This window comes from Fistularia commersonii, chromosome 22 (assembly GCF_037954325.1).
Source record: "Fistularia commersonii isolate RoL2024-O1a breed Wild chromosome 22, RoL_Fcom_v1.0, whole genome shotgun sequence".
Taxonomy (NCBI): Eukaryota; Metazoa; Chordata; class Actinopteri; order Syngnathiformes; family Fistulariidae; genus Fistularia; species Fistularia commersonii.
Window position 1 is genome coordinate 8,050,163 of NC_141305.1, and position 27,881 is coordinate 8,078,043.

Genomic DNA, 27,881 nt, shown 5'->3' on the forward strand with positions numbered 1-27,881 from the left:
TTCATCACCTCTGTTTTCTGCACCAACATGTCCATTGAAGTCTGCACCAATCTCAACTCTTCATCACTTCACCCAACTCACAGTAGAACTTCTCCTTCTCCTTTAACTCCCATTCCCACTTGCAGGGCATAGCCACTAACTACATTGAGCATCACACCTTCAATTTCCAGCTTCAGATTCATAAGTCTATCTGACATCCTTTTCACCTCCAGAACATTCCTAACAAACTCCTCCTTCAAGATAACTCCCGCACCATTTCTTTTCTCATCAATAACCACGATAGAAGAAGTTAAAACTTCCTCCTCAGCTTATAGCCCTGCCACCTTTCCACCTGTTCTCCCGGACACAGCGTATATCCACCTTTTCCTGCCCGATATCAAAGTCCTTACTCTCAGTCCCAGACGCTTCCTTTTCCTCTTCTCTCTTTGTCTACAGACATGCCTCCCTTCTCTCCTTCAGCCCACAGTAGTCCAATTTCCACCGTTACCGCGATGGTTATCAGCACCCATCGAGGTTGTTGTTGGATTGTGCCTCGGCTGATTTGGTATGAAAGTCATGGATTTGATTTGTGTATTTAGCCTGGCGTAGGGTTTACGTTGACTGCCCTTCCTCACACAACCCTCTGCATTTATTTGGACGTGGGATCGGCACAAGGAAGACACTGGCTTGTGGCTGAATTGGGGCTTGGATGTATTTGATTTCTAAAATGCGTCAGAGGAGAAGAGGGATGTCGACCTCCCAGCCGTCTTCTAAGGGCTCAACACTAACGTATCATTCTAAAAGACTGTCAAAGACCCAAATTCCCCATTACCTTTCTCCCAGCACGTTCACCTCACAAGGAAGCAAAGCGTCAGCTTCCACTTTTTGCATGTTTCTTTGCATCTTAATCAATCCGTTTATCACCTCCATTTAACTGTGTGTTTAAATTTGCGTTATTGACTTCTTAAAGATCCTCTCAGAATCCGTCGAATACATTTCTGTGGTAGAAGTTACATTGAAAAAAATATCACACAGTTGACAGAGAAGTTCACCTCGGTATAAATATCCTATTTACATCGAGCCATCCATTATCTACACCGCTTATCCTGGACTCGGTTGCGGGAGTGCAGTAGCCTAACTTAGCTGTCATCGGGCGAGAGGCAGGGTAAACTCTTGCCAGGTACAGAGATACCATTCGGCCTCACTTTCTTACATCTCGACAAGTTCGGGTCTGGCTTTATTACACCTCACTGTTTTTGGAGCAAGCATTTAATTTTCTCCATGCACACATACATTACTGTAGATGATAAATCTACGCTGCATCCCACTGTGCAGAGGCTTAAATATTGCATATAGCTGGGATTATATCACAGGGTGTGTTTGTAGTGAATACAAAGAGAACTGCATTTTGAAGCTCCTTTCACTGTAAAGAAAGTACACATTTATACCAGCCAATTTATACCAAGATGACTACGTGCCTGCCGAGAGATTGTACACCACTTTTTAGGATTGTTGTTTTGAAGCTTACTCTTCTGTTAGCTTATAGAGCTTTGTTGTTGACTTTCTCCTCATAAATATGCGACAGCTCTTTGAACGACTACAGAAAATGAAAGCGAAAAACTTGAAATTAATGCAAATTTAACATTAAGAGCCTTTTTTTTTGTTGTTAATATTTTCATCAAGGTGTCTTTAAGGTAAATCGCAAGTGCTAATTTACTGTCTGATATCAGCACGGTAAAGGCACACAGTCGGGTTTCGGCTTCATGAAGTAATGCCTGACAAAGCGAGTCTCCAGCTTTCCACGCCAATGGATTGACGGAAATGTTGTCATAAAATGCTCTAACCATAGTAAATTCCTTGTATTTGAAAAAATATCTTGTGAAAAAAGATTTTCTGATTTTGATTCAAATGTAAGTGGAGAATAGAAATGCTAATTGGTACAAATCAAAAACAGTGAAACTTTATTACAAATCATTTTTTGGGTTCAATTTAAGCCGACTCATAAGAACTTCCACTTTAGGCAAGGGAGACACTACGTTTTTTAATTTGCTTCTAATAACTCACAATGTGCCTGCGAGCTCTAAATACAAACAAAAGATGACTGTACCATTTCCCTTTTTGATGTAAAATTATGACCTCCTCTCTCTCTCTGTTGTGGGTAATTTAAATAAATCCCAACTTTAGCTGATTGTATAAAAAACTAGTCATAAATCAACTTCCGTTAAACTTTTGGTCCATGAGATATTATTTCTATGCAGTCAAGTCTATGTCATCAGTATAGCTGAGCATATATTGCTTGTTTTATTATAATTCTTACCCACTTTAGTCTGGTTGATATGTTATTACAGGGTGAGACTTTGCCATCCTGAAAGATATTGACTCCTCCAGTGTAATTTATGGATAAAAGTTAACTAATTGATGTTCGTTTTACATATGTAAATACAGAAAAATTTGGTTTTCACTCGAAACCGCGCGATTCAGCAGCAGCAGCAGCAAAGTAGAGACCGTGTTTTATTGTCGTATTTGTCTCCACCTGCTGGACAGTTTGCAGAACGACAGGAAACGGAAGTCTAGTCACAGACACTCAAATTTAGAGCTTTAACCGAATTATTAGCAAAATGACACCGACTTTAAGTGGATAAGACAAACAGTTGAAAATTTGTAAAGCAGTTGAAAAAAATAACATTTATAGCTTTTTTTGTATTACTGATTTCTGACTTTTTCCCACCGGTTTCCCCCACCATATATGGAACATAAACTACGTTCTAAGAATTACTTTTAAATTCTTCAGATTATATTTTAACAATGTTGATAATAATATTGATTTAGAACAGAAACATTTCAAAAATGTTTTTTAAGATGTTCCGACAAAAGAAATAATCTTAACTTTTCAAAGACGCATTTCTCTTGAACTCTTAAATGAACTTTTGACAGGCTAATATGAACATAAATATAGAGAGAGAGTCTGCGGAGTAGTGTCAAGTGGTCGGTATTATCTAGAACATTTTGTGTCAAAAACTGCCAGTTTCTTCTGAACAATGACCCCTAGCTGACCTTTACATCGACAGACAGCAATCGCGGGTTGATTGTAACCTTTCAATGCATTATTAAGCCACCTGTTTGCATGCCTTGATGAAAATATCCAGTGTGATGGGTGTCTGCCGGAGACAAAAAAGTATAGCACTTTGTTGAATATACATCAGCGAGAAGCCAAGAGTAGATGGTTTGTTTTTTTATTGCTTTTAACTGTGGTCTACTGTTCCCTTTTATTGCTGGTGGTGGTGTAGAGTGAAAATGTCAGTGGAAAAACCGAAGGAACGTGATTCTTATTCCTTAGACTAACTTTATTGTAAAATTTGCTCGGAGCAATTGAAAGGTGCTTTTGCTCTCAATACATTTCTACAGGATTGAAAAGAACTAATTCAAATTGGGGTGGGCAACAACATGGAACGCTGTCAAAATGCCTTTAAGGCTACAGTGGTAAAACAGGACACGCAGATGAATAGAATTAACGTGCTAATAACATGAAAACAGCAACCAGTGTTTTTTTTTTTTTTTTTTTTGAGGGAACAGTGTTAAAAACTACATACCGGGTGTTTGTACCCTGAGACGCACGTGCAGTTTTTTCCCAGCGGATTTGTCAACACACCTTCAAATGCAACGTCACCGTCATTCAACAAATGATAAAATCTGACCCACTGCCTTTTTCTCACCAGAGGGAGAGCAAATGCTTTTTTTGGTTGTTATTGTTATATGAAATCACATCCTTCTTTCGATGAAGTGCCTTGAATATCGCGGCTCTATGAGGTCATGTGTTAACAAAACCATTTAAACCAGACAGGCAGAGGTCATATCATAAACCCTTGAAATAGTCTTGTTGGTTTTCCCTTGAGTCCATTATTTTTAACTTCATTCATTCATTATTTATACCCCTTATCCTGCACTCAGGGTTGCTGGAGCCTTTCCCAGCTGTCACTGGGCCAAAGGTGGGGATCATAGACCCACATATAGAGACAACCAACCACTCACAAGTATGAGCAATTTAGGGTTTCCAATGAATCCACTGCATGTTTTTGGGACTGTGGGAGGAAATTCAGGCTGTCAGAATAGAACCAACTAGCATGCTATCTTTTCTACGGAAAAACAAACTGAGCGTATCAGAGTGGAGTTGCAGCGGGTTTTGGTTTGTTTAAGAAACAGGCAGCTGCGGATTCTGTGGTAGGGTGTAAAAGACATTGGTCCACTTCAAATCCCAGCTACATAAAAGTTACAAAAAATGTTCAAAGATTCACTTACATGCCTGTCTGAAATTATTATTCAGTTATTCATAGTGCATTTTGGGAGCCTACTTTTCTGCCATTTCACATTTTATTATTCAAGACATCGGGGGGGAAAAAAAAACAAGAATCACAAGACACTGTAACATTTACGCTGATCAGAACTGTGTGCACTTCTGTACAAAAATGAACTGAACTGCATGTGGCAGACAGGCTTTCGGGTTTCTTTTCGTCGTGGTGTCCGGTGTTCACTTCCAAAAACGCGGCGTACTGTCTCTTCAAAAATTCAGCGTCACTATTTTACCATCGCCCCTACCCCCAGAATTCTTCACAAAGACAAATCTCCAAATATTTTGGTCCCGCGCACAGCCCCGCGCTTCATGTCAACCCCGCTGACTCTTGTCAGAGCTCATCGTGGTAGAGTGGCTGCTGGCTGGGCAGGATGAAGACGCCCTCCATGGTGCGCCACCAGTTGTGCTGGTTGGGGGAGCTCATGCCGTGCACCTCTCGCTGGCCCCGGATGGGGTGACCGTATTGCTCTCCCGTCACGCTCAGGAAAACATCTGTGCCGACGTGCTTGAAGCGCACGGCCTCATCGCGCTCCCAGTGGATGCCGTCGCACTGCACCGACCACACATCCAGATCGTCGCCCTCGCCGTTTTCCCCGAACGCGCTGACCTCCTGGACAGTGGAGGTCAAGCAGATACAGGAACAGATATTTGTTAATTCTCCTGATGAGTATTTATTTATTAGCAAGCGACAGTGAGCGTGTATGTCAAACAAAAAACTAACCTGGTTACTGGACAAGGGTGAGCTAAAGTGGTGTGTGTGAAGGTTTCGGCCAGTCTTCATGTGTGTGATACGGATTGCCTGACCACACTTGATGGCCACCCCCCGCTGACACGGACGGTCAGGCTTTCCCCGTATCTGCCAGTAGCTGTTGGCATCATCGGCGCTATCCACTCCGGTTACAGATTGCTGTCCACTTCCTATAGACACACATGATGATGAAGGTTTGGATAATACTATTTCTTTCTTAAATATGTTTATGCTGTCTGTGTTGTTCAGTCCAACTCAACTGACTTTGGGTTGGTTTCCATGCAAAAACCTCAAACTGTCAAATGATGGCATCTGTCATCTTATCTTGATCAGCTCAAGGGATTGAGTATTTTTAATCAAAGCTTTTTTTACACCACACAAAGAATTTTGCAATTTAAATTTTAAAGAGTAAGTCTTGTATCCTGAGATTTCGGATAATGTTCTGGGGGGCTTGTGAAAATTAGGGAAACCCATTAGGTGGCTATTTGGACCTGTGTTTCCGATCTGTCTTCAGCCTAACCACTGTAAAATCAAGCCACATTGACATTACTCAGCAACTCACACCACAGATGGATAAATAATACAGAGTGAGTAGTACACGTTGCAGGGTAGATTTCTCCTTTTTTAGGCACATTCTATAGTTGTCTATTACTTTTAAGGGTGGTTGTGTAAATTTCATAAGAGGGTTCAATCTCTGAAGCAACATAATTCACCAGTGCCCTTTTTAGAGGTAGTTTAATTTGAATAAATTTAGTCAGGGGGCTACACTGAAGTGGGATCGGGACATTTCAAATTAATAGCCAGACGAGCTAATCCAGTATTTCAAAATAAAAGCCGGACTTATGGAAGGGATGATCTGAGCCGGCATTTCAAAACAAAAGCGGGACTCCAGCAGGTCACTGAGCCAACACGGAAATGGGAAAGACCGGGTCTTTCAAAACAAAATTCGAGTTGCACCTTGTGTCAATTTATATATAGGTTTCCGACAAACCACCGGCAGGCTGCACGGAGACCTTTCCCCGTTTTCCGGTGACAGGGAGGGGTAACGGAGACGGCTCGGTCGCATCCACCACGACCACGGAGACGGCGGGGGCACGACGTTACCTGAGCCGTACTTGACGTCGTGGGAATGTAGGCGGACGTTGTGTCTGGTGTTCAGTAGTTTAACCAGCGAGCCGCAGGTGACGCGGTTCGGGTCCGACTCCTTCCCCTCACAATAGGACCGCAGGAGAACCAACACCAGGATTTTAACCAGAATGTGAAACCGGCGGACGAACTCCATCTCTGCGGTCGTTGTCGCGCTGCTAACCGGCAATAAGCCGCGACGGGCTTTGCATCGTCAGAGGCGCTCCAGCCAATCACAGCTTGACAAGTCCTAAAACGCGGAAGTGACGGTCTCCTTTTTGTATTTGTTTATTTGTTTGAATTTAAAGAAACTATTCGTGAATCGTGATCGTTTCTTTTTGAATCAAGTGCGTACACGCGAACCTATTTAGACAGAATAACTTGCATTGGTCTAAAAAATGTCTTGTTTTTCAATAACATCGCAACACTCGATCATTTTCAATAGATCAATGTTTTCCAATCTTTTTTGAGCCACGGCACAGTACCAAATGAATATGTCCAAAACGTTTTTAATCAAATATAATAAAACTGTAGTCTCAATTTACTAACTCGGTGTTAACTCTGTCCCCGTTTGGTTGAACATAAAACTGATATTCTTGCATGAACTGAGGAGAGACACACATGAAGATCTCCTTCAACTGTTGTGAGTCTCTTTTTTAAAGTCTTTATTACACCCATGCTTGAAAAGCCCAGCTTATATAGGTATGCTGTGGAGAAAGGGAGCAGAGCTGAAATAGCTCTATTTGCCAGAATGTGTAACTCCTTAGAAACAGTCAGCCAGGTGTATCTACCTGCTGCTGCTCAAACAGCTGGACAGGTTAATTCACTACATGTTCCCATCTAGTGGAAGAGCATTTAATTGTTCTGCCTGTCACTGCATGCTGCCCACATAGATCGACCCACAAAGACACATTATTTGCGTTGAATAAATCATTTTTGATCCAGTCAGGTGAAAGCGGTCATCTTTCTACTGCACACCTAATGATCTCTTATGGCACACTAATGTGCAGCAGGATCGCGGCTGGGAAACACTGCAATAGATTGTGACTGGTCACATGGGGAGAGGCAGTGAAATGACAGAGAGGAGACAATATGACATCAGGGCGCAGTGATTAAAATAAAAATGACAAACAGTTATGAACAAACACAAACAAAAAGTAGAAGAATATTAAGATGAGCTAAATGTCAACCTGAAATACAGAAAAACATACTGTGGCGAGCTGGGGTTTCACAAAGGAACATACTGAGTCAAGGATGAATTGCTCTCAAGATAATGCACTTCAGAAGAGGGTTGTAATCCAACAACAATAAATAGTGGAAACTGGGAAATCAAGCAAGGGTGCGCACCTCATTACGTCAACTAACAGTGCAGGTTTGTGTCACACATCGAGGACAACATTGTACAACTATTAGTGTACAATAGTGTACCAGTTGGTCAATGGTGAAATGGAAAAAAATACAAACAAAGGGTAATCGAATTAATGGAATATTAAGCAAATTTTATACATATATAAATAGAAATACAAATAGCAACATCTGCCATGATTAAAATTTTTGATATTTATGATTTTTTTTCTCCCGAGTTGCAGTGAAAGACATATGAGTATTAACCAGGAAAGGTGATGGTTTTAAAAAATAATTTTCAATGAGGGCTCATAAGACACATTTAACCATCAGAACACTAAATCACAAGTTGCTGTACATGTTGCTGAGAAGCCGCACAGAAGTGTGACGCTACTTCTACTATTACGACAACTACTAATGACCTGAACACAGCCGTATCTATCTGAATCTGGCAATTAAAAGATTCTTATCTTCGAAAATGAAAAGAATATCCTATTGTAGTCTGGTCCATTGATGCGGAAATAGAATCCCAAGGACAGATAAATGATAGCAGCAATGAATGACCACGATAATTTAAAACTCAATTACATGTGCATTTTTTTCTTGTGTTATGTATTCCACTATCTAACTTTTAAATATCTCAGTCCAAACACACTGAAGAGGGTTCAGTTCTGGCAGTATCATGGTGACCTATTTATCTCCTGAGGGAGCTAACAGTAGTCAGTGAGACAGCTGTTTACATACCACCGGATGCTAACGGTAGCACGTCAATAAACAACAGCTCGCCCATCCACATGATATGTGTGATTAGAGAGGACAAAACTCTGGACCATAGTGGAGCAAACCGCTCCACTAAGGACGCCATCAGTGTCCACCTCATACTGAACACCACAAAAACAAAAGAAATCATCCTGGTATTCAGGAGAGGGGGCGAACTCAGCCAGAAAGATCTTAGGCCATTGTCTAACCCAGTCTAGAGGACATTGTCAGCTCTCAGCAGAGTGACAAACATCATCAAGGACAATTTCCAACCGCGGCAACAACCTGTTCGAACTTCTGGTCTCCGGCCGGTGCTGCAGAGCACGCAAAAAAACGCATGAACAGACTCAGAGACAGCCTCTTTTCCAAAGCCATCACCACAAACAAATCCCAACATAACCTACCAGGCCACCCACCTCCAGACTCTTTTTTCCAACATCCCTCAAGTGCAATAAATCGCAGTGTACAATTTGTTTTTATATATATCCGCATGCTTAGTCAAGCATGTAGTCGACAAGTGCAATATTCCTCATCTCAGCATGTTTACACAGGCCTCTGTTTACAAGAATATTACCGCCTGCCCTATTTGCACATTCCACTTTATTGTATCGCTTTCATTTCATTTTTTTTATATTATTGTGTAGCGTATTTTACCTTCTCCTTTTGTTATTGTTTCATACACCATGGAGTGGCATTACTATATCATTGTGTTTTTGAAAGGCAATGACAATTAAAGGCTATTATATTCTAATGAATTATAAAAAATCTTCTTCCTCTTTTGGCTTTTTCCTTCAGGGGTCGCCACAGCGAATAAGTTTTCTTCATCTAACCCTATTTTCTGTATCCTCCTCTCTCACACCAATTATCTTCATATTCTCTCTCAATACGTCCATAAATCTTCTCCTTGGTCTTCCTTAAGATCTCCTGCCTGGCAACTACAATTGCAGCATCCGTCTACCATTATATTCACTATCCCTCCTCTGTACATGACCCAACCATCCCAGTCTGGCTTCTCTGACCTACTCTCCAAAACATCTAACATGTGCTGTTCCTCTGATAGACTCATTCCTGATTCTGTCCATCCTGGTCACTCCCAAAGAGAACCTCAACATCTTCATCTCTGTGACCTCTAGCTTTGTCTCCTGTCTTTTGGTCATTGTAACGGTTTCTCGGCCATACAGCATCGCTGGTTTCACCACTGTCTTGTACACCTTTCCTTTCATTCTGGCTGATAGTCTCCTATCACATAGTACCCCTGACACTTTTCTTCACCCATTCCAGCCTGCTTGAACCCATTTCTTCACCTCTTTTCCACAATTGTTGATCCCAAGTACATGAAATCCTCGCAATTTCTTGATCTCCACTACCTGTAGCCTCACCGTTCCACCCGAGTTCCTCTCATTGACACAAATATATTCTGTCTTGCTGCGACTAACTTTCATTCCTCTCCTTTCCAGAGCATACCTCCACCTCTCAAGATTTTTCCTCTACCTGTTTTCTGCTTTCACTACAGATTACAATGTCATCTGCAAACATCATGGTCTATGGAGATTCCTATCTAACCTCATCTGTCAGCCTGGCCATTCCCATTGCAAACAAAAAGGGGCTCAGAGCTGATCCTTGATGGAGTCCCACCTCCACCTTGAACTTTTCTGTTACCCCTACAGCACATCGCACCACTGTCTCACAGCAAGCATACATGTTCTGCACCAGTCTAACATATTTCTCTGCCACTCCAGACCTCGTCATACAATACCAGACTTTCTCTCATGGCACCCTATCATATGCTTTTTCTAGGTCTACAAAAGCACAATGCAGCTCCCTCTGGCCTTCTCTGCACTTCTCTATTAGCATTGTCAAAGCAAATACTGCATCTGTAGTATTCTTTCAAGGCATGAAGCCATACTCCTGTTCACAAATGCTGACTTCTGCTCAATTTCCACTACTCTTTCCCATATCTTCATTGTATGGCTCATCAACTTTATCCTTCTAACGTTGCCAAAATTCTGCACACCCCCTTTAATCTTAAAAATAGGCACCATCATACTTTGTCTCCATTCTTCAGGCATCTTCTCACTCTCTAAGATCTTGTTGAAAAATTATTAAAAATAACAAGTACAATTCATAATTCATATTAATCACTTTATTATTGTTTGGTCCATGTAAATAAACACATACACTATATTCCAAGTCCAGTACGTATCTACCTTTGTTCTGTGGCTCAATCTTAATCTACTATATTGTCAATTTAGTTACCTTTTTCTGTCCCTTTATTTGCTTGACTCACAATTACCCCTCTCCTATATTCCCCAGCAAAGTTAACCCAACATGATACTTAATTTCTTCTGTTAAATGTTGTATTTGCGATTTTCTTTCACGCTTTCTCAACTGGATTTCGTCCGCCTTTACGTATGCGCCCTGTTGATGCTGCATTCACCGGCGTCATAACAATCGGAAAAACTAGTCTCCTGCGTGGGAAATCGGATTCACGCCGTCTTGTAGGAATATTTGCGTCACTCAAGCCAGCTGGGGAAGGTTGAAACTCCATACTACCAAAAAAAAAAAAAAGCGACATTTTTAAAGGGAATAAACTTTTGTAAAAAGTTTTTATGTCCTATCAGCCGCACCGGCCGGTTTGTTCGTTCTCAGTAATCATAGGGTATGAAACGTCGGAGGCGGGAGGAGAGGCAGTGAACGCAGCATGTGGCCGGTCGGACGAGCCAGGTGAGTTTCAGCACCGGGTGTGGGAGGAAGGAAGGAATGGAGGGAGGAGGGTTGGAGGATGAGGAGAGAAGAGTCGATCCAGGGTCCTGATCCATCGACAGTTTACGCCCGGCTGCTCTTTCCAGCCATCCGAGTTGCCGGAGCCCGGGGGCTGATCTGAGATCAGGGCGGGGATGTTAGAAAACTGCTCGCTAGAAAAAGAAGAAGAAGAAAAAAAAATCGACGAAGAAGAAAAACACAACAGGTTAAGTCTGAAGATTCATCCCCGGTGCCATTTTTTGGTTTTCCGATCTGATCTGACACACCTGAGACTCTGCAGGTGGCAGAGCTGTGAAGGAAAGGCTTCTCATTGGTAAGACAGATTCTGGGTTTTCTTCTAGATTTTAAAGGTAACTAAACTACTCTGTTATTTTCATCCAATTTAACCAAAACTAAGACAGCGAAAATATGTTTTTTAATGTTTGATGTCTTCATTGTGATGTATTATTATTAATGGAAGTTGAGTATTATCATCTTCTTAAAATTATTATTTGACAGATTTTTTTTTTTTTTGCCGACATCAATTCTTGTTCAACAAAAGTTTCAGTTTTTTGGATTTTCTGAAAAACTTGAAAAAATAGACTCGGGTGATTATTTTATGAAGGCGACGAACCAAACTGTCCCCTTCTTCTTGATCTCACTGCCATCAATATATCTGATTTATTCAGGTGTGACTTTTCTCTGATATGAGGGAGCTAGATGCTGGCCTTCTATCTGAACAATCTAATTCTTTATTATGCTCTTTTTTTAAAAAAAGAAAGGAAACAAACAGCAGTTAACTGGAAAGAATGACATTCTCACTGGTGACATTTCGGTTCATGATCCTCAACCAACCACGCTGGTGTTGAATATATTTTGCACAATTATGAGACAATCTTTCCGTCCATTTCATTCTAATATAATGTATTAGCTGGGGGAAGGGTAACAGAAATCAAAAAGTGCATGTCTAACTTAACCCCAGGGAGCTTGAAACAGATTTCTTATTGGAAACCCATTAAGTTGTTTTTCTATTTAAAGTAAGATGTAGTGTTATTTACCTTTTCCTTTGGGCTGCTCCCTTTATTGATCGCTACAACCAATCATCTGCCTCCGTCTGCATCCTCTTCTCTCAGGTCTCATCATCATTTTCTATACTTTTTCTTTCACTCTGGCTGATACACCTGTTTTTTTTGTCCATCCGTTCCAACCTGGTTGCGCACGTTTCTTCACCCCCTCTCCACACCCTCCATGGCTCTGGCCCGTCGACCCCAAATACTTGTAATCCTCCACCTTCTTTGTCTCCACTCCACATAACCTCACCGTTCCACGTGGTTCCCTCTCTTTCACACACATGTATGCTGTCTTGCTGCAGCTGACGTTCATTCCTCTCAGGGGGCAAACCTCCACCTCTCTAGATTTTATTCAGGGGATCACTGATGCTTTTTGAGACGTTGGTAAGACACCTGAAACAGAGCTTATTTTTAAAACATTTGGAAAAAAAAAATTTTTTTGAATATATTTAATTTATATTTTTCTTTATAAGGAGATTTCTTGATGAATTGAAACATTCTAAACACAGGAAATAAAAAAGTCAAATAAGATATCACGGTCATTCTTTTTTTATTATTGCTATTCTTGATTGATTTGGTTTGCTTGTAAAAAACAAACAAACAAACAAAACTAATTGGATTATATCTTTGATTGGTTTATTTTTATTTTTTTAACATCGAAAGAAAGTCTAATATTTTTTATTGAACTGTGTGAATCTGAAAATCCTTCCTTGAACCTGAGGTCCCCTTCTAAAGTAATTCTAATACACATTAGCTCAAATGTCAATGAGACGTACCCCCCACAGTTTACTGTAGATGAAACTAAATAAAAAAGTAAGCAGTTCTGGAAGTCTTTCTCTTTCTCAGGGGACGTCCAGCGTTGAAGGAGGCATTTGGATCATTTATCTGCACTTGCCCTCTTCATCTGCAATGACGCTCCCCTGCAAACTAGTCCAGCCTGTTCTGATTCCAACCCCCCCCCCCCCCCCCCGGAACAGGACGAGAAATCAGAGCGCAATGGGAATTTCAAACTGGACCAGCGGCCTGTCCGCTGTGTTGCACTCCAGCAAATCTGTAGACATTCCTCTTCATCACACGGCCCAAGTGATTCACCTTCATTTTTAAACCCCTTCTCTCTCTTTTTCAGCGTAGGGAGCTCTAAGAACAGGTCTCGATGTCATCAGAATATGCCACAAGGTTCGACCGGATCCGGGAGATGCCACACTATGACCAGGTTCCCATGGGAACCCTGCCGCGGGATCAAGATTTTCCTCCTCCCCCAGCACACCTGGAGGGAATGGTGCCGGCGATCAGCCTGGATCCACTCCCCCCTCCCCCCCTGCCTAACCTACCCGCGATCGGGGCAGACTCCCTCCGCCCCCTCGGTCATGACGGCGAAGGGGAAGTCGACTGCGACGCTATGGACATCAAGCCGGTCCACCGCTTCATCCCCGACTCCGTCAAGAACTTCTTCCGTGGCAACAGCGGCAACCGTGGCAGTAAGGGTTGGTCCATCCCCCCTCCAGTGGCTCACTCACCTGCACCTTCATCGACGAAGAGCGGTAACGGCCATACAACGATGGGGATCCCTTGTTCGCCCCCAAATTCCGCCCCTCCGTCTCCCGTCCTCCACGGTTCCTACCGCGATCCCTACGGCGGCTCCGGTGGCAGCTACACGTCGGAGAAAGAGCGGGACGGCTTGCTTTTGGGCGCCGAGGCCATCGACTCCGTATCCGCCGTCCCCACCAACCTCTCGGCTCAAACCTACCAGGAACGTGTGGAGGAGTACCACATGCGTTATGCCTACATGAAGTCATGGGCCGGCCTCCTGCGAATCCTGGGCTGCGTTGAGCTGCTGCTTGGGGCGGCCGTGTTCGCCTGCGTCTGCGCTTACGTTCACAAGGACAACGAATGGTTCAACATGTACGGGTACTCTCAGCAGCAGTTGTACGCCGGGATGGGAGGGTCCCCCTACACGGGACCCAAGACGCCATTTGTACTCGTCGTTGCCGGTCTGGCGTGGATCGTGACCGTGATCCTTTTGGTCCTCGGGATGACTTTATACTACCGCGCCATCCTTCTGGACTCGTCCTGGTGGCCACTCACAGAATGTGTCATCAACCTGGTGTTGGCGGTGCTCTACCTAGCGGCTGGGATAGTATACGTCCGGGACATCACACGCGGAGGGCTGTGCAACTCACCGGTGTTCAACAATCCAATTAACGGCGCGTTTTGCCGTGCCGAGAGCGGCCAGAACGCAGCCATGGTCTTCCTCTTCATCACTATGGTGCTCTACCTAATCGGCGCGGCGGTGTGCCTGAAGCTGTGGAGGCATGAAGCAGCAAGGATGAGGAGGGAGGGACTGGCGCTCGAGGTACGGGACTTTCGCCGACACAAACACACACACACACACACACGACATGAAAGTGCATGCCAACTGTAATGTTGTAATTGACACGTTTCTCTCCGACACAATTTCAGATGAAAACAACTGGATCTTCCATACCTTTATCTATAGTAAGTTTCATGTGTTTATTGTAGCAGCTATGCTTTAATGTAGCACGCATTAAACGCAGCTCTGCACGTCCTCGATCTGCAGCTGGGTCCAGGCTCCAGGGGCTCGGAGAACACGCCTCTCCCCACCGTGCAACCGGATATTATGGACGCGTCAGTCAAAATGGCAGCGGCTCCCCCGATAATGCTGGAGCCGGAGATCATCCGGGGTCACATCCCAGCCGGGCACATCCCCAAACCCGTTGTAATAGCCGACTACGTGGCGTGAGTACTAGTCCTCAGACCTTGTGACTTGGGAAAGGGAACAAACCAGGAAGAAGTCTAGCTATATACACTGCTCAAAAAAATAGAGGGAACACTTAAAAAACACATCCTAGATCTAAATGAATGAAATATTCTTATGAAATACTTTGCTCTTTACACAGTTGAATGTGCTGACAACAAAATCACACAAAAATGATCAATGGAAATCAATTGTATCAACCCATGGAGGTCTGGATTAGGAATCACACTCAAAATTAAAGTGTAAAAACAAACTCCAGGCTGATCCAACTTTGATGTAATGTCCTTAAAACAAGTCAAAATGAATCTGTGTTGCTTCCTGAGTGGACACTATGATTTCACAGAAGTGTGATTGACTTGGAGTTACATTGTGTTGTTCAAGTGTTCCCTTTATTTTTTTGAGCAATATATAATGAGCTAGGATTAGGGAAGTCTGACTTTTGACTTGCGAAATGTGATTTTGATTAGTGAATCAATTCCCAAACTTCCTATATTATTTAAAAGTTGTTGATAAATTTGCCACCTGCCAAATACTGCTATGTACTACATTACCGTAAACACATCGGACACATAGTTAACATTCGAGGTATACACAGAAAAATGCATTTTTTTAAAAAATAAATATAAAGTCACTTGTAATATAAGGCAACGCAAATGCCAATTACGATTTCCACAGGAAGTACGCGGCTATCCGCTCTGAGGAGCAGAGGGACCAGTACAAAGCAGTTTTCAACGATCAGTACGCTGAGTACAAGGAGCTGCACGCAGAGGTTCAGGCCATGGCCAGGCGATTTGAAGAGATGGATGAAATGATGCAGAACATGGCCCTTCAGCCATCAAGCCAAATGGTACCGCCCCACACGCGTCAGTGTTCTTCGTGTACAGCGGGTGTGCTACATGATTTAACCTTCCCCCACTTGTCTTTTTAGGAGAAGGAGAGGATCCATCTGATTATGGTGGAATATCAGAGAAAGAAAAATGTGAGTAAAACCCACGGCAATCCTTTGTCGACTGTCGGTTTGATGACTTTGGGATGAAATTGGGAACTCAACATTTTCATATTGAGCTGTATTTGCTCAATACAAGACCAGCTACCTCACACTGGCTTGTCTGAACCCCGTCCATTTTTATGCTAAATATCCCAACTATTGATGTTTCCAGCAAATGTCACTGCCTTTGACTCAATATCTATGGCTACACCCACTGGACAGAGTCACATCTTCATCAAGGAAGCGTGGACAGATAGAGAATTAGGCTCCAGTCTGGTTTACACCAAACAAAAACATAATATAATAAATAGTAGTGATTATTCTCCATATTTGTAAAGTAAGAAGACAATATTGTCAGCATATACGTCCAAGAGTAGATCCCATAGCCATGTCTGTCGTGACCCATTGTGACAGAATTAGACCAAAATTACACTAGTATAAATGATGTTGTCCATAATGAACCCTGCCTTTCTCTGAAGGACAGCTTGGATAGTCTCTAACCCCTAAGCATACCCCAGTATGGTTAATGAATATGGTTAATGAATAATACCTCATATTTGTGCAGTAAGAAAACAATGTTTTAGGCATGCATATCCAAAAGTGAATCCTGAAATTGGGTCTGTCTGGACCCATCATGACGATTTGGTAGCGTAGTTGTTAGCGCCTCCACCTCACAGCAAGAATGTCCATGGTTGGATTCTGACCGGTTTGCATGGAGTTTAGGTTCGTGAGTGTGCATGAATGTTTCCTCCCAAAGTCCAAAAACATGCTGTAGGTTCATAGGAGACCCTCAATTGGCCAGATATGTAAATGACAGAGTGAGTACCGGTAGTTGTAGGTCTCTATAAGATGTTTGAATGAGAGGGAGAGTGGTTGTATGTCTATATGTATCCCCCCCCCTCTAGTCTGTGACCCCTACTGCAGGATAAGTGGCATAGATAATGAGTAAATGAATGGATATCAAGCAGATGGGGGAAAATATGGGCAGATAAACACTGTAATTCTCCTGTTGGTTTCTTGTTAATGCCATTTCCTCCTATGGTTTAACTAAATCCTTTTCCCAGAAAGCCCTTAGAGCCTTGTACAAACTGTTACCCATCCATTTTCACAGCCGTATCTCGCAACATCATTATTTCTGAAAATGAGCATAAGCAAGTTGCTGAGTCATCTATTATGCACCAGGTGGTTGCCCTTGCCAGCTGCAGTTGGTACTCGCCAACTAGACGCTAAAGCACATAAGCATCTACTTGAGAAAAATTAATTGACGCTGCAGAAATTATAAAGCCTTGGGCGATAAAACAAGCATGTACTGTCAGTGAGCCGCCGCAATTGGCCGCCGACTTCTGAATCACCGCCAAAACGTGACAGATGCACCGACCGCTTGATGCAGCTTTGTGAGCAGACGTAGGTCAGCAGGGGCAGAAACATCAACAGAAGGAGTCGGGCTTCATCGCACCGTCCCTGTCCGATGACAGTCGTCTCCTTCATGCTCCGGTGTCGCGTGTACATTGGATACGTTTATTTGGACATTCACTCAGACAACCTAATCCATGTTTCTGCATAAATACAATATTTCCTGTAAAATCTCTTAACTGTTTATATCAGTGTTGTCTCCGATAGTTTTACTGGCAGTGGCCGCCAGTATGAGACGGCGACTAGTTTACCTCTCTTCTGTTTTGCACCAGGACCCGGCATACGTCGAGAAAAGGGACCGGTGCGAGTACCTGAAGAACAAGCTCTCTCACATCAAGCAGAAGATTCAGGAGTACAACAAGAACATGGATTTGAACGATGCTGCCTAGGACGGAGACTCCCGCAAGCGCACCACGATGGTGAAATCTTCCACAGTGAAAAGTACGACATGCTTCGGTCACAGAGTTAAGAAAGAAGCAAGGAAATAATCATGGCGGATGTCTGCTCAGAACGTCAGGGAAGCGAGCGTCGCGGAAATGTGGTCTGGGAAAAGACAAAAATGATCAGGCGTAAACCAAAGGCAGGACGGGATTCGCCCTCAAACCTTAATTTTGACTGCTTCGGACATCTTGACCTAACAAGACGACTTTCAAAAGGGGAACACCAGAACGTTTCACGGACCCACCAGATGCCTGTGCCGGTGTGTTCAAGGTGCTGACTCTTGTCCGGAATGCAGATGCATCCAATCGGCCTCTTCAGCAGTCGACCTCTTGGTCTATTTACTCATGTGAGAACACCCTTTGGTGAATCGGTGATTTTTTTACCTGAGCTGGATGTGGAAAAAGCAGCCGATGTGCTTTACCGACGTTGTTTGGAATTTTGACAATTTACTCATAGCTTTCAACAATAACTTGAGTGATGTCCTGTTTTTGTCAGCCTTGTCTCTGATGTACATTGTTGAATAAAGCGGATGAGATATTTTGTTTGTCTAGACTCGTCCTATTAGAGCTAATTATCTGTGCATAGACGTCTTTATATATATTTTTTATTGCTGTATTGACGTGATAATGTGTTAGAGTTGAAATCCCTGTATAGCATGGCAGTAGACCAAAAGTAATCACTGTCCTGGAAAATCCTCAAGGAACGTGATTTAAATTCTCGCAACAGCCTTATTTTGTTCTGTATTTATTTATTATTAAAAAAAAAAATCACATTTTGGAGTGAGTGACGCATCTTTTGCATGATCCCCATGATTTCTTTTCTCGAGTGCAGTAAAGGCAGTTTTTATCGATGTCACTCTTCAAAAGTCTTATTTCATAGAAACGTGAATCTTATTTATCTGTTACAGTATCTGAGTATCAAATTTCTTTCTTTTTTACTTTTGAACCAAATGCAATGTACTATATATACACAACTGATGTTTAAGCTGTCACTAACAAGTCTTAATGAATAAGAAAAACAGCATTATTTTTTTCTTTATCTGAAGGAATGTTGTTGCTTTTTTGGGATGTGAAGAAGATGTAAAATTTGCAATTAAACTAAGGAATTTAACATTGCAGGAAACCCTGCCACTACCCACATCCTTACAGCTGTGCATTAAAAATGTATTTGTCCCTTAATTTATTTACTGGTGGTACAGTGGCGCATCGGTCAGCGCTTCCCCCTCACAGCAAGAAGGTCCACGTTTGATTCCGACGCTTCTGTGGGGAGTCTCCGTGTCTCCCCCTGACTGAAGGATAAGCAGTGTAGATAATAAATGATTTTTTTTTTTTTTTGTAAAAACAGTTTGTCCTGTCTCGTGTCCCATTAACAGTATTTGGTTTTATAGATTTATTGTAAGAGAAATGAAAAGAAAAAAAAGCATCTTCCTCCATCGGCCCGAAGACTGTGAAACAACTGCTGAAGTGTAGCCTGCACATCTCACACCCTGGGGAGATTATTACTGGGTTTCTCCCGAAGGATTGGGTTGCATCTAATGGTGGCCCTGCCAACGCCGTGGATTTCACAGAAAAGGTGTGTTGACGGCAATTTGAGAAGCTCGAGCTGAAAAGCCTGCGGGGCCTTACGTGGCCGGTATGGTATCTGTTACCCAAGCGGTCGGCCGCTGCGACCCAGTCGTTTAGTCGTCGGTATCGTGGTCGCCTTCAAAAAAGGGTTGGTGGTTCGATTTGGCGGTTAGCACCTTGAATGGCAGCTGAGTGTTTATGTTTCTGTGTGAACTGATGAGTGATAGCTATTGTAATGTGGAAGCGCAAGGTGTGAAAGCGCTCTATGAATTGAGAGCCAGGAAGTAAAAAAAAAACTCAATTTCCTTCTTTGAAAGTGACATCATGAGAAATCCTAGGTGGTGTTTGAATGGATCTCCCACTGGGGTTATCTGAAGGAGGCCAGCGTTAATTCTGTGTAAGCAGTCCCTGGCCATCCTAGGACGAGGTGTTGGGCGCTCTGTCCCGGAAACTGAACTTTAAACACACCAACAACAAAAACCCGTCTGCATTTTACACCAGTTATTTGGACTGAAACCCGCAGGGACTGGTTAGTCCTGTACACACGCACGCACGTACGCGCGGCAGAGGGCGTGTCCCCCCGCGAGCACGATCAGTGCACGGCCACGCAGGTGTATTTCCCCCATCTTCATCTTCCTCTCACCCACGTCCACGGATCTGCGAGTCCATCCGACAGGTAGGTGCGGACCCGACCGCCGAACCGACGCGAAATCTCGTCCGAACTCTCGAGAGAACTTGAGACCACCGGAGCGAGATCGCTCCTCCGGTTCCGTGAATTTTTTTTTTCTCTCACTCCTGTTTTTTTTGTTGTTGTTGTTGTTGTTGTTGTTTGTTCATGTTAAATTTAAATTCAAATTACAATCTTTTATCCGGTGTTTTTGTGCTGAAAAAAAAAACCATGTTAAAGATAATTAACCTCCATTCAGAAACGGTTTCACACTGTGAAAGTGTGTGTGTGTGTGTGTGTGTGTGTGTGTGTGTGTGTGTGTGTGTGTGTGTGTGTGTGTGAGAGAACAGTGGTTCTTTGCCGCTTGTGTTGACCCCTGTGCTTCACCACAAACAAAGTGGGCCAAAGGCCTCGAGGAGGCTTTTAGACCAAGGTGAACCGTCGAAGATTAGTCCTCTGTGATCCATTGTGTTCTCAGAGAAGAAGCTGAAACAGAGAACCAATCGTGACATACTCACATGTAGCTGCTGTGGAAAGCCATCGTGGCGTTTGTTTCAACTTAAGGATTAAAAATGTAATATGAACATTTACATGATACTGTGTGAGAGAGTGGGGTGAAGAAGTACACGATCAGCCATATGTGCTGGTTTAGAGATAGGAGGCAGAGATGAAGATGTCGAGGTTCTCCTTGGAGGTGAGGACAATGGACAGGATCAGGAACAGGGGACAGCAGATGTTTTGGAGATAAAGTCATTCTGAGATGGTTAGGACATGTACAGTGGGGAGATGGAGACGATCTGGTTTGAAGGATGCTGAGGTTGGAACTAAACAGGCAGAAGGTCTGGAGGAAGACCGGACAGGAAATGGATACAAAGAACATGGTTTAACTCAGGCCGATGATAGGCTCTGGTAACCCCTGATGAAGAAGAAGAAAATCAAACCAAAATTGGCGAATGTCATAAAAATGGAATGGTTTCTGTTGATTCCGTGAGTGCATTTGTTTCGTATACTTTCAACGTCGCAACAGTTCTCCCTTGTTCTGTACGGTATTATGATAATCTAAATCTGATAGAAAACCTTATATTAAATGGGAAAATGTAAAAAAAGAAAAAACCTTTGTATGACGGTGGCTGATAGACATTTTGACCTCTAGGAGTAAACGAAATCCTTCCTTTTCCAGTTTTGACAACAGCAACCAGAGGGAGTTTTCACGTGAAGCTGAGCTCCGGGCAGATTTCAGCATGCCGATGTCCAGGCCATACCAGTCCAGCGGCAGCAAGCCGTGAGTTTGCCTTGTCCACCTCTCACTCACGAGCCGACCTCTCGTTAGAATGTACCTGTGTAACCGGACGGGATAGTGATAATATCAGCTACGAGTTGAATTCCTTCAACTTTCCTAAGCATATTACAGATTTTTTGAGCACTCACTGTTGGCACTGTTATTAAAATAAGCTTATGTTTTGGCTCTTCCGAAGTTTGATGCTGAGAAGATTTAGGTCTAAACAGATAAAATACACCCCCTCCTCCCCGATTTTCGATTAAGCGGTGAAGCTTTGTTTAATTCATACAAACCAACGTGGCGGTCGCTAATAATTAGCTTAAAGTGAAATTAATGCAGCGGAAACTTCCCAGGGGAAGAGCTTTGCATGAACATGGTATCAAAATTTGACAGATTTACAGGCACGTGCTTGTTAAATGTTTTCACATTTCTTACATTCTGGAAAATCTTAAAAAATTGGAAAAAGTTTAAAAAATTACACAGCCAAGGATACGATTGAACGTTTCAGGAATGGTAACGTGTTATCCAAACCTATTAGACTAAATCAATTGCAAAACATATGAGAGCATAAGCAACTGATTTTAGTGAGAAATTACTTACAGATGTCTGTGTTATGAGCATTTTATTTTTATGATAAGGAAGAAATAACCTTCAGATTAGCATAATGTGAATTGGAAATTACAATTGAAATATATAACTGAAAGTAAACCAGAAGTGATGTGGAAATCAGGATCAATTGAATGAGTAAGAGGGGAATAGTGATTTTGAATCTTTTTCTTTTTTTGTCATGTAAAAGCTTTGAATTTTTCTCTTGAATCATAAAAAAATTAGATTGGGATCCAAGACTATGACATTCTGACATTTTAGACCCCTTTAGGAAAAAATGTGTTCCTGGTATTGTTACCAGCAGCCTCCCTCTGATCAAGTCTTTTTGATCCTTCGGATGAGGGGTATTCTTTTCCACACAGGTCTATGTAATATTCACTGAAAAGAGTAAAATTGGATAATTCTTTATTTTGTGTCATCCTGTGTTGCAGCCACAGCAGTAGGCACCGGCACAGTGAGGTCATGTCCAACCCGGTGTTCTATCACCCTGAAGAGAAGCTGCTGCACTACTATCGCTGGACTTCCCCACCGGGAGTGATGAAGATCATGAGCATTATAATCATCATCATGTGTGTGGCTGTGTTCGCATGTGTGGCCTCCACCCTGGCATGGGATTATGATGCGAGCCTCATGGGATTGGGCGGCGGCGGCATCTTGCCGGGCGCCGGGTATGGCGGCGGGTATGGCGGCGGGTATGGCACGGGTGGATTCGGAAGTTCGTACGGAGGTGGGGCCGGCACCGGCATCGGCGGGTCCTACGGCTATGGCGGAGGGCAAATGGATCCCAAAGCTGGCAAGGGCTTCATCATCGCCATCGCGGGCATCACCTTCATCGCAGTGCTCATCATTTTCGTGTTCGTCGTGTCGAGGCAGACGGCGGCTCGCTCGGCCAAGTTCTACCTGGCCGTCATCATCATCAGCGCCATCCTGGCCTTCCTGATGATCATTGCCACCATTGTGTACTTGGTGGCAGTGAACCCAACCGCACAGTCCACAGGCTCCATGTACTACAGCCAGATTCGCCAGCTGTGCACTCAGGTCCAAAACCAGAACCAGAACCAGGCCCAGGGCCTCTTCATCAACCAGTACCTCTACCATTACTGCGTGGTGGAGACCCAAGAGGTGAGATGGGCTTGTTTTTGATGAATGTCTGTCAGGGTTGTATTGAAACACAGTATATTTACTGTTAATCTGAACTAAGAGTATATCATGAGGATATCATTTGATCAGAGCAGGGCATTATATCAATATATACTGCTCAAAAAATTAAAGGGAACACTTGAACAACACAATGTAACTCTAAGTCAATCACACCTCTGTGAAATCATAGTGTCCACTCAGGAAGCAACACAGATTCATTTTGACTTGTTTTAAGGACATTACATCAAAGTTGGATCAGCCTGGAGTTTGTTTTTACTCTTTAATTTTGAGTGTGATTCCTAATCAGACCTCCATGGGTTGATACAATTGATTTCCATTGATCATTTTTGTGTGATTTTGTTGTCAGCACATTCAACTGTGTAAAGAGCAAAGTATTTCATAAGAATATTTCATTCATTTAGATCTAGGATGTGTTTTTTAAGTGTTCCCTTTATTTTTTTGAGCAGTGTATATTGTACTTCTGTAAGGAGGTACTATTTTATCATAGATGTTCATTTTTTTTCATCATGGTAATATTACTACCGCTGTTTACTTTGGGTTCTAAACATTTCTGAAGTAGGTTTTATTACATCCATTTTAAAATTGAACTGACCTGCAACTGCTTTCTTTAAGGATTAGTCACCTTTGACAAATCAGTTAAAAATAATTGAAATTAGAAAATTCCAGAAAATGCATTCAGGATTAACATGAAATGATGAACAACATACTCTAAATCAACTCAACAGGTTTAAAAGTCAATCTATTTATTAAAATAAGAGTGATAAGAAAAGGGACTACAGTGAAAAGTAATTGAAGAAGTATATCATTACATATACTCCAAATCTACCACCCAGGGGACATTATTGCATGTGTGTTGTTTGTTACTAAGTTCCATATATGAGAAAAAACAAGACATATTAATCATTATTTTGAAAAAATTTTGACATTGTATTGAAAATTTAAAGACAATCATAATCAGCATTATCATAAAAGCACAAGAGTAATCATTGTGATAGAAGATTTTGGCACTGTAGCAGACCCTGATGCAGATGGATTAATGGCAACCTTGGCTACCATTTGCCTTTCCCAACCATGCAGGCTATAGCGATTGTCCTGGGCTTCCTGGTGTTTGTTGCCCTCATCATCCTGCTGGCATTCGCCGTCAAGACTCGCGCCGGTATCAGGCGCTATGGCCCGCAGCGTGTCCTCTGGGAGGAGGTCAAGATCATCAACGGTCATCACCACAGTGTCGGAGAGTGGGTGAGTCTGTTTGTGCGGCCGTGCATCGGAATAGCTCGCTTGGTCACATGGTGGAACTTAAAAAAAGGATAGAAATGTTACGATAACGCTTTGGAGAGCTGAGAGTTTCGTCTCTTTTTTTTTTTTCAAAGAATTGTGTCAGCGCCAACTTTGACACGATCTATTTGTTGTTAACATTTTAAAGTGGTTGCCGATGGAGACCACTTAAATAAACTGTTTTTTAAGCTGTTTGAAAGGCACTTCATAAATTCCCAAGGCTGTAACTTGGACATGTACGCCCGCTCACAAACTAACAAAAAATATTCCTGTACACCTGAGCTGCAGGTTAGCTCCGCCTGTGTGTTTTTGCTGCCATGCGTGGCAAGGCGTTATCATTCTGCTGCTTCTGGGTTACGGTGCGGTGCACTTTCTTGAAGTTGTACAGTGACATACTAAGATGCACTTGTGAGGTTTCTTCACAAAATCACAATCCAGCGGCTACGATAGGACAACAAAAAACATCTATGTAAGATCATTCTAGTATGGCATACAGCAGTTGACCCAGATACCACTGTGTCATACCTACTGTTGATACTGACGACAGTATCGATGGCATCAAAAAAATGCTGGCGAGAAGTAGCTGAACCTGTCAGACCTGCTGAGCGGTGTGTTCAACTACTGTTTACTGGATAGAAAGGAATGGCTGTTCTAACTTAAACCAATGCAAATACAAGGGAGAACAACCATTACTGAATCCTGGGTCAATGAAACAGTGCTTCTCCAGACTCGCATGCTATTTTATAGATTTTCAGCTGAATATTCCATGAGATAGTGTTTAAACAGTACTGTAGTACATCAACAGTGACATTTATGGGAGTTCCCTCAAAATGTGACACATCATCAAATGACTGTATTAGAGACTCAGATACATGCAGGCTGTTTAACACTTATGTAAACAGTCTTCTCTTTTCTCTCCCCTCAGGTTACCAATGTCTCAGGTGAACCAGAGGCGTTGGTGAACGACTACAATGACCAAGTCGGGGGCTCCAAGGACTATTATAGCGGGTTGTCCTCAAGCAAACCAATCTACCTGCCAGGGTAAGAACTTCATGTCCAATGGAAGGCGCTAACATCATAATCATGAATACTATTCCTTTCAAATATCCCAGGGAGTTCTCAAACCTCACTGTGTTTACATAGGCACAGCGATAGTGTCGCGATGAATCTGCAGTAAGTTATATAATACTTGACTGTTGAATGTGTAAACGGTAGTGAAGGAAACTTGGCAGATTTGGGTCACTTGGAATTTCCATTTATGGTATTGTTGAGTTTAGGCGTGCCTGTTTGGCTGTCATGATATGGCTCTCCTGCTTTTAGGAAACTGATCGGAGGCACTGGGAGTGAGTGTTAGCTTAGTCCAATCTTCACCTCAACTCAGAGGTTTAAAACCTCTGAGTTGAGGTGAAGATTGGTTACATCATGGTTAACATGGTTAATTTTTGTTTTAACTTTTTGAGCATGTTCTCGACTATGAAGCGCAATTCACAGACCACGTTACCGAATTTCAAGTCCAAAAATTTAAGAAGGCTCTTAGAAAAATGGTGTCATATTTTGCAGCGACTCCGATATCAGCAGCTCTGTGGACGCCCTGAAGTCCAGGTTGAAGGACAATGATGCCGGAATGGAGTCCGGCGATGACCTTGAGGAGGAAGACTTCAGTGCGTAAGTGCTGAGAATGATGTATTTGACTTTTTTTTTCTCCACGGGCTGTTGTCATCACTGGCTGCTTTGCAGGTAACGAATCCTTAAATTTTAATTGTGTTCTGTTCTCCCCTGTAGTTTGTTTCCTCCCATAATGGACGAACAGGAGCGTCTGACTTACAAACGGGAGTTCGATCGAGACCACCAGGAGTACAAAAAGCTTCAGACTGATCTGGACAGGATCAACCAGGACATGGCGGACCTGGACAGAGACATGAAACACCACACTGAGGGTAGCCCCCAGTTTCTGGTGAGTGAAGATGCGAATGAAGTCTTCAGATGTGAAAGGGACTCAGAGCAGCAAGTCGAGGCTGCCTCCAATCTTTTAGTTGTGAGGATGATACTCAAAGTAAGCATTGCTTTAGACAAGGGGTAAGGAATGGTATGTATTAATGCCTTTAAAAGAAAAAAAAAAAAACGTGAAATCACATACCAAGCACATTTATTGACGTGACCCCTTGCTGTATGTATAATCTATTATTATTATTTATTCACTTATTTACAATATTTTATTTTGTGCATGTGCACATGATGCAGTGGTTAGCGCTTCTGCCACACAGCACAAAAGTCCCTGCTTCAACTCCGACTCCGATGTGGAGTTTGCATGTTCTCCCCTGTGTCGATGTGGATTTCCTCTAGAATCTCTTGAGATGAGGGATTAATTTGAATAAACTGGAATTTTTTTACAGCTCTGTGAATGAGAGTGGGAATGGTGCAATTGACTGGGTCCACAAAGAAGCCCCCCCCCTCCCCCCATCACAATTGAACCAGGGATCTTCTTGGTGTGAAGCTGAAGCGCTAATCACTGCCTAAGCCTATATTTTTTTTATTTTGATGCAAACCAAACATTCGCCTTCTTATGGACTAGTGCGCTTGTAAGGTAGCAGTGTAGACCTCCGCAATTTTCCCTCCTCTGACTGACGGTGCTCTTTCTAATCTCAGGACGCCATGGATGAATTCAACAAACTGAAGAACCTCAAGAAGGTAAAGCACAGCCGTTGGCAATGTTCTGTTGTTCTTCAATCACGTGCACAGTGGTTGGTGAAAGATGTGTTGTTGTTGATTTGTTTTTCTGCCTCATGTAGTCCACAGACTACCAGATTAAGAAAAGGCGGAGCAAATACCTTCGGTCCAAACTGTCTCACATCAAGAGGAAGATCAGCGAGTATGACCGTCGACCATGAGCCCTAAGGAGTTCCACCCAGCTGTGTTTTAATGAATCGTGAACATGTACAGGAATAATTCTAAATAATCAAGTCCAATCCTTTTTGTTTTATTTTTTTCACAGAAGGGTAATAGAGTAATTTGTTTGTTTTCTATTATAGACTTCAACGAACTCAAGCTCAGGATGTAAAGAATGTATACAATCGCCATCTTCTCCAGCAATGACAGATGCCTAAATGAGATGGTTTTTACTTGTAAGATTAGGATAATTGTTTTTTTTTTTTTTTTTTTTAAACTCACATATTTTTCCTTGTAAATAGCGCTGTTTTAACTTTTAAATACCATTTAAAATTGCCAAGTTGTATGTATGGTGTCTATGTCATAATGTAAATGATGAAATTGCCACAACTCAGTTATTGCGAGTTCCCAAGACTGACCTTTTTACAGGATGTACATTGAAATAACATCCTAGTTTTAATGGACCAGATCAATAAGAAATAGCCTTAAATGCCACTATCAAAGCATATCGATTTCATTTTTAATGTCGATTGATGATTTTCCAGCACCTTTGGCATTTTACACGAGTTCTTGAGGAAAGAAAATCTTTTTCAGCAAGATGTTCATGTCTGAATTGGACACATTCTGCATACAACAGGGATGTAAACTTTTAATAAAATTACTCAAGAGATAGAAAAAGACCATATTGAATTGTGTATTTCATAAAATG

At 42.5% G+C, this 27,881-nt stretch overlaps 2 protein-coding genes across 2 annotated transcripts; one reads left to right on the forward strand and one right to left on the reverse strand.

The window, feature by feature from the left end:
• Positions 1 to 3,308: 3,308 nt before the first annotated feature.
• sdf2l1 (stromal cell-derived factor 2-like 1) lies at positions 3,309 to 6,393 on the reverse strand. The gene is made up of 3 exons (XM_086169907.1): positions 6,180 to 6,393; positions 5,049 to 5,245; positions 3,309 to 4,937 (listed from the first exon to the last, which is right to left on the reverse strand). The coding sequence occupies exons 1-3, from the start codon at positions 6,355 to 6,357 to the stop codon at positions 4,659 to 4,661; spliced, it is 654 nt and encodes a 217-aa protein (XP_086026033.1). The 5' UTR covers positions 6,358 to 6,393; the 3' UTR covers positions 3,309 to 4,658.
• Positions 6,394 to 11,192: 4,799 nt separating this feature from the next.
• On the forward strand, positions 11,193 to 27,838 carry LOC147221591 (uncharacterized). Its single transcript, XM_086169213.1, has 16 exons — positions 11,193 to 11,379; positions 13,242 to 14,468; positions 14,576 to 14,611; positions 14,694 to 14,872; positions 15,567 to 15,738; positions 15,820 to 15,870; positions 17,565 to 17,675; positions 19,763 to 19,974; positions 21,146 to 21,247; positions 22,282 to 22,972; positions 24,089 to 24,250; positions 25,212 to 25,327; positions 25,847 to 25,951; positions 26,069 to 26,240; positions 26,933 to 26,974; positions 27,076 to 27,838. Exons 2-16 carry the CDS (start codon positions 13,269 to 13,271, stop codon positions 27,172 to 27,174), a joined length of 3,450 nt encoding a protein of 1,149 aa, XP_086025339.1. The 5' UTR covers positions 11,193 to 11,379; positions 13,242 to 13,268; the 3' UTR covers positions 27,175 to 27,838.
• The last annotated feature ends 43 nt before the right edge of the window (positions 27,839 to 27,881 follow it).

Coding starts and splice junctions, on each gene's coding strand:
- sdf2l1 (XM_086169907.1), bottom strand. CDS start 6,357: ATGGAGTTCGTCCGCCGGTTTCACATTCTGGTTAAAATCCTGGTGTTG. Junction 5,246..6,179: donor CGACGTCAAGTACGGCTCAG/GTAACGTCGTGC, acceptor GTGTGTCTATAG/GAAGTGGACAGCAATCTGTA. Junction 4,938..5,048: donor CACCCTTGTCCAGTAACCAG/GTTAGTTTTTTG, acceptor TCCACTGTCCAG/GAGGTCAGCGCGTTCGGGGA.
- LOC147221591 (XM_086169213.1), top strand. CDS start 13,269: ATGTCATCAGAATATGCCACAAGGTTCGACCGGATCCGGGAGATGCCA. Junction 14,873..15,566: donor GTAATAGCCGACTACGTGGC/GTGAGTACTAGT, acceptor CGATTTCCACAG/GAAGTACGCGGCTATCCGCT. Junction 24,251..25,211: donor ACCACAGTGTCGGAGAGTGG/GTGAGTCTGTTT, acceptor CTCTCCCCTCAG/GTTACCAATGTCTCAGGTGA.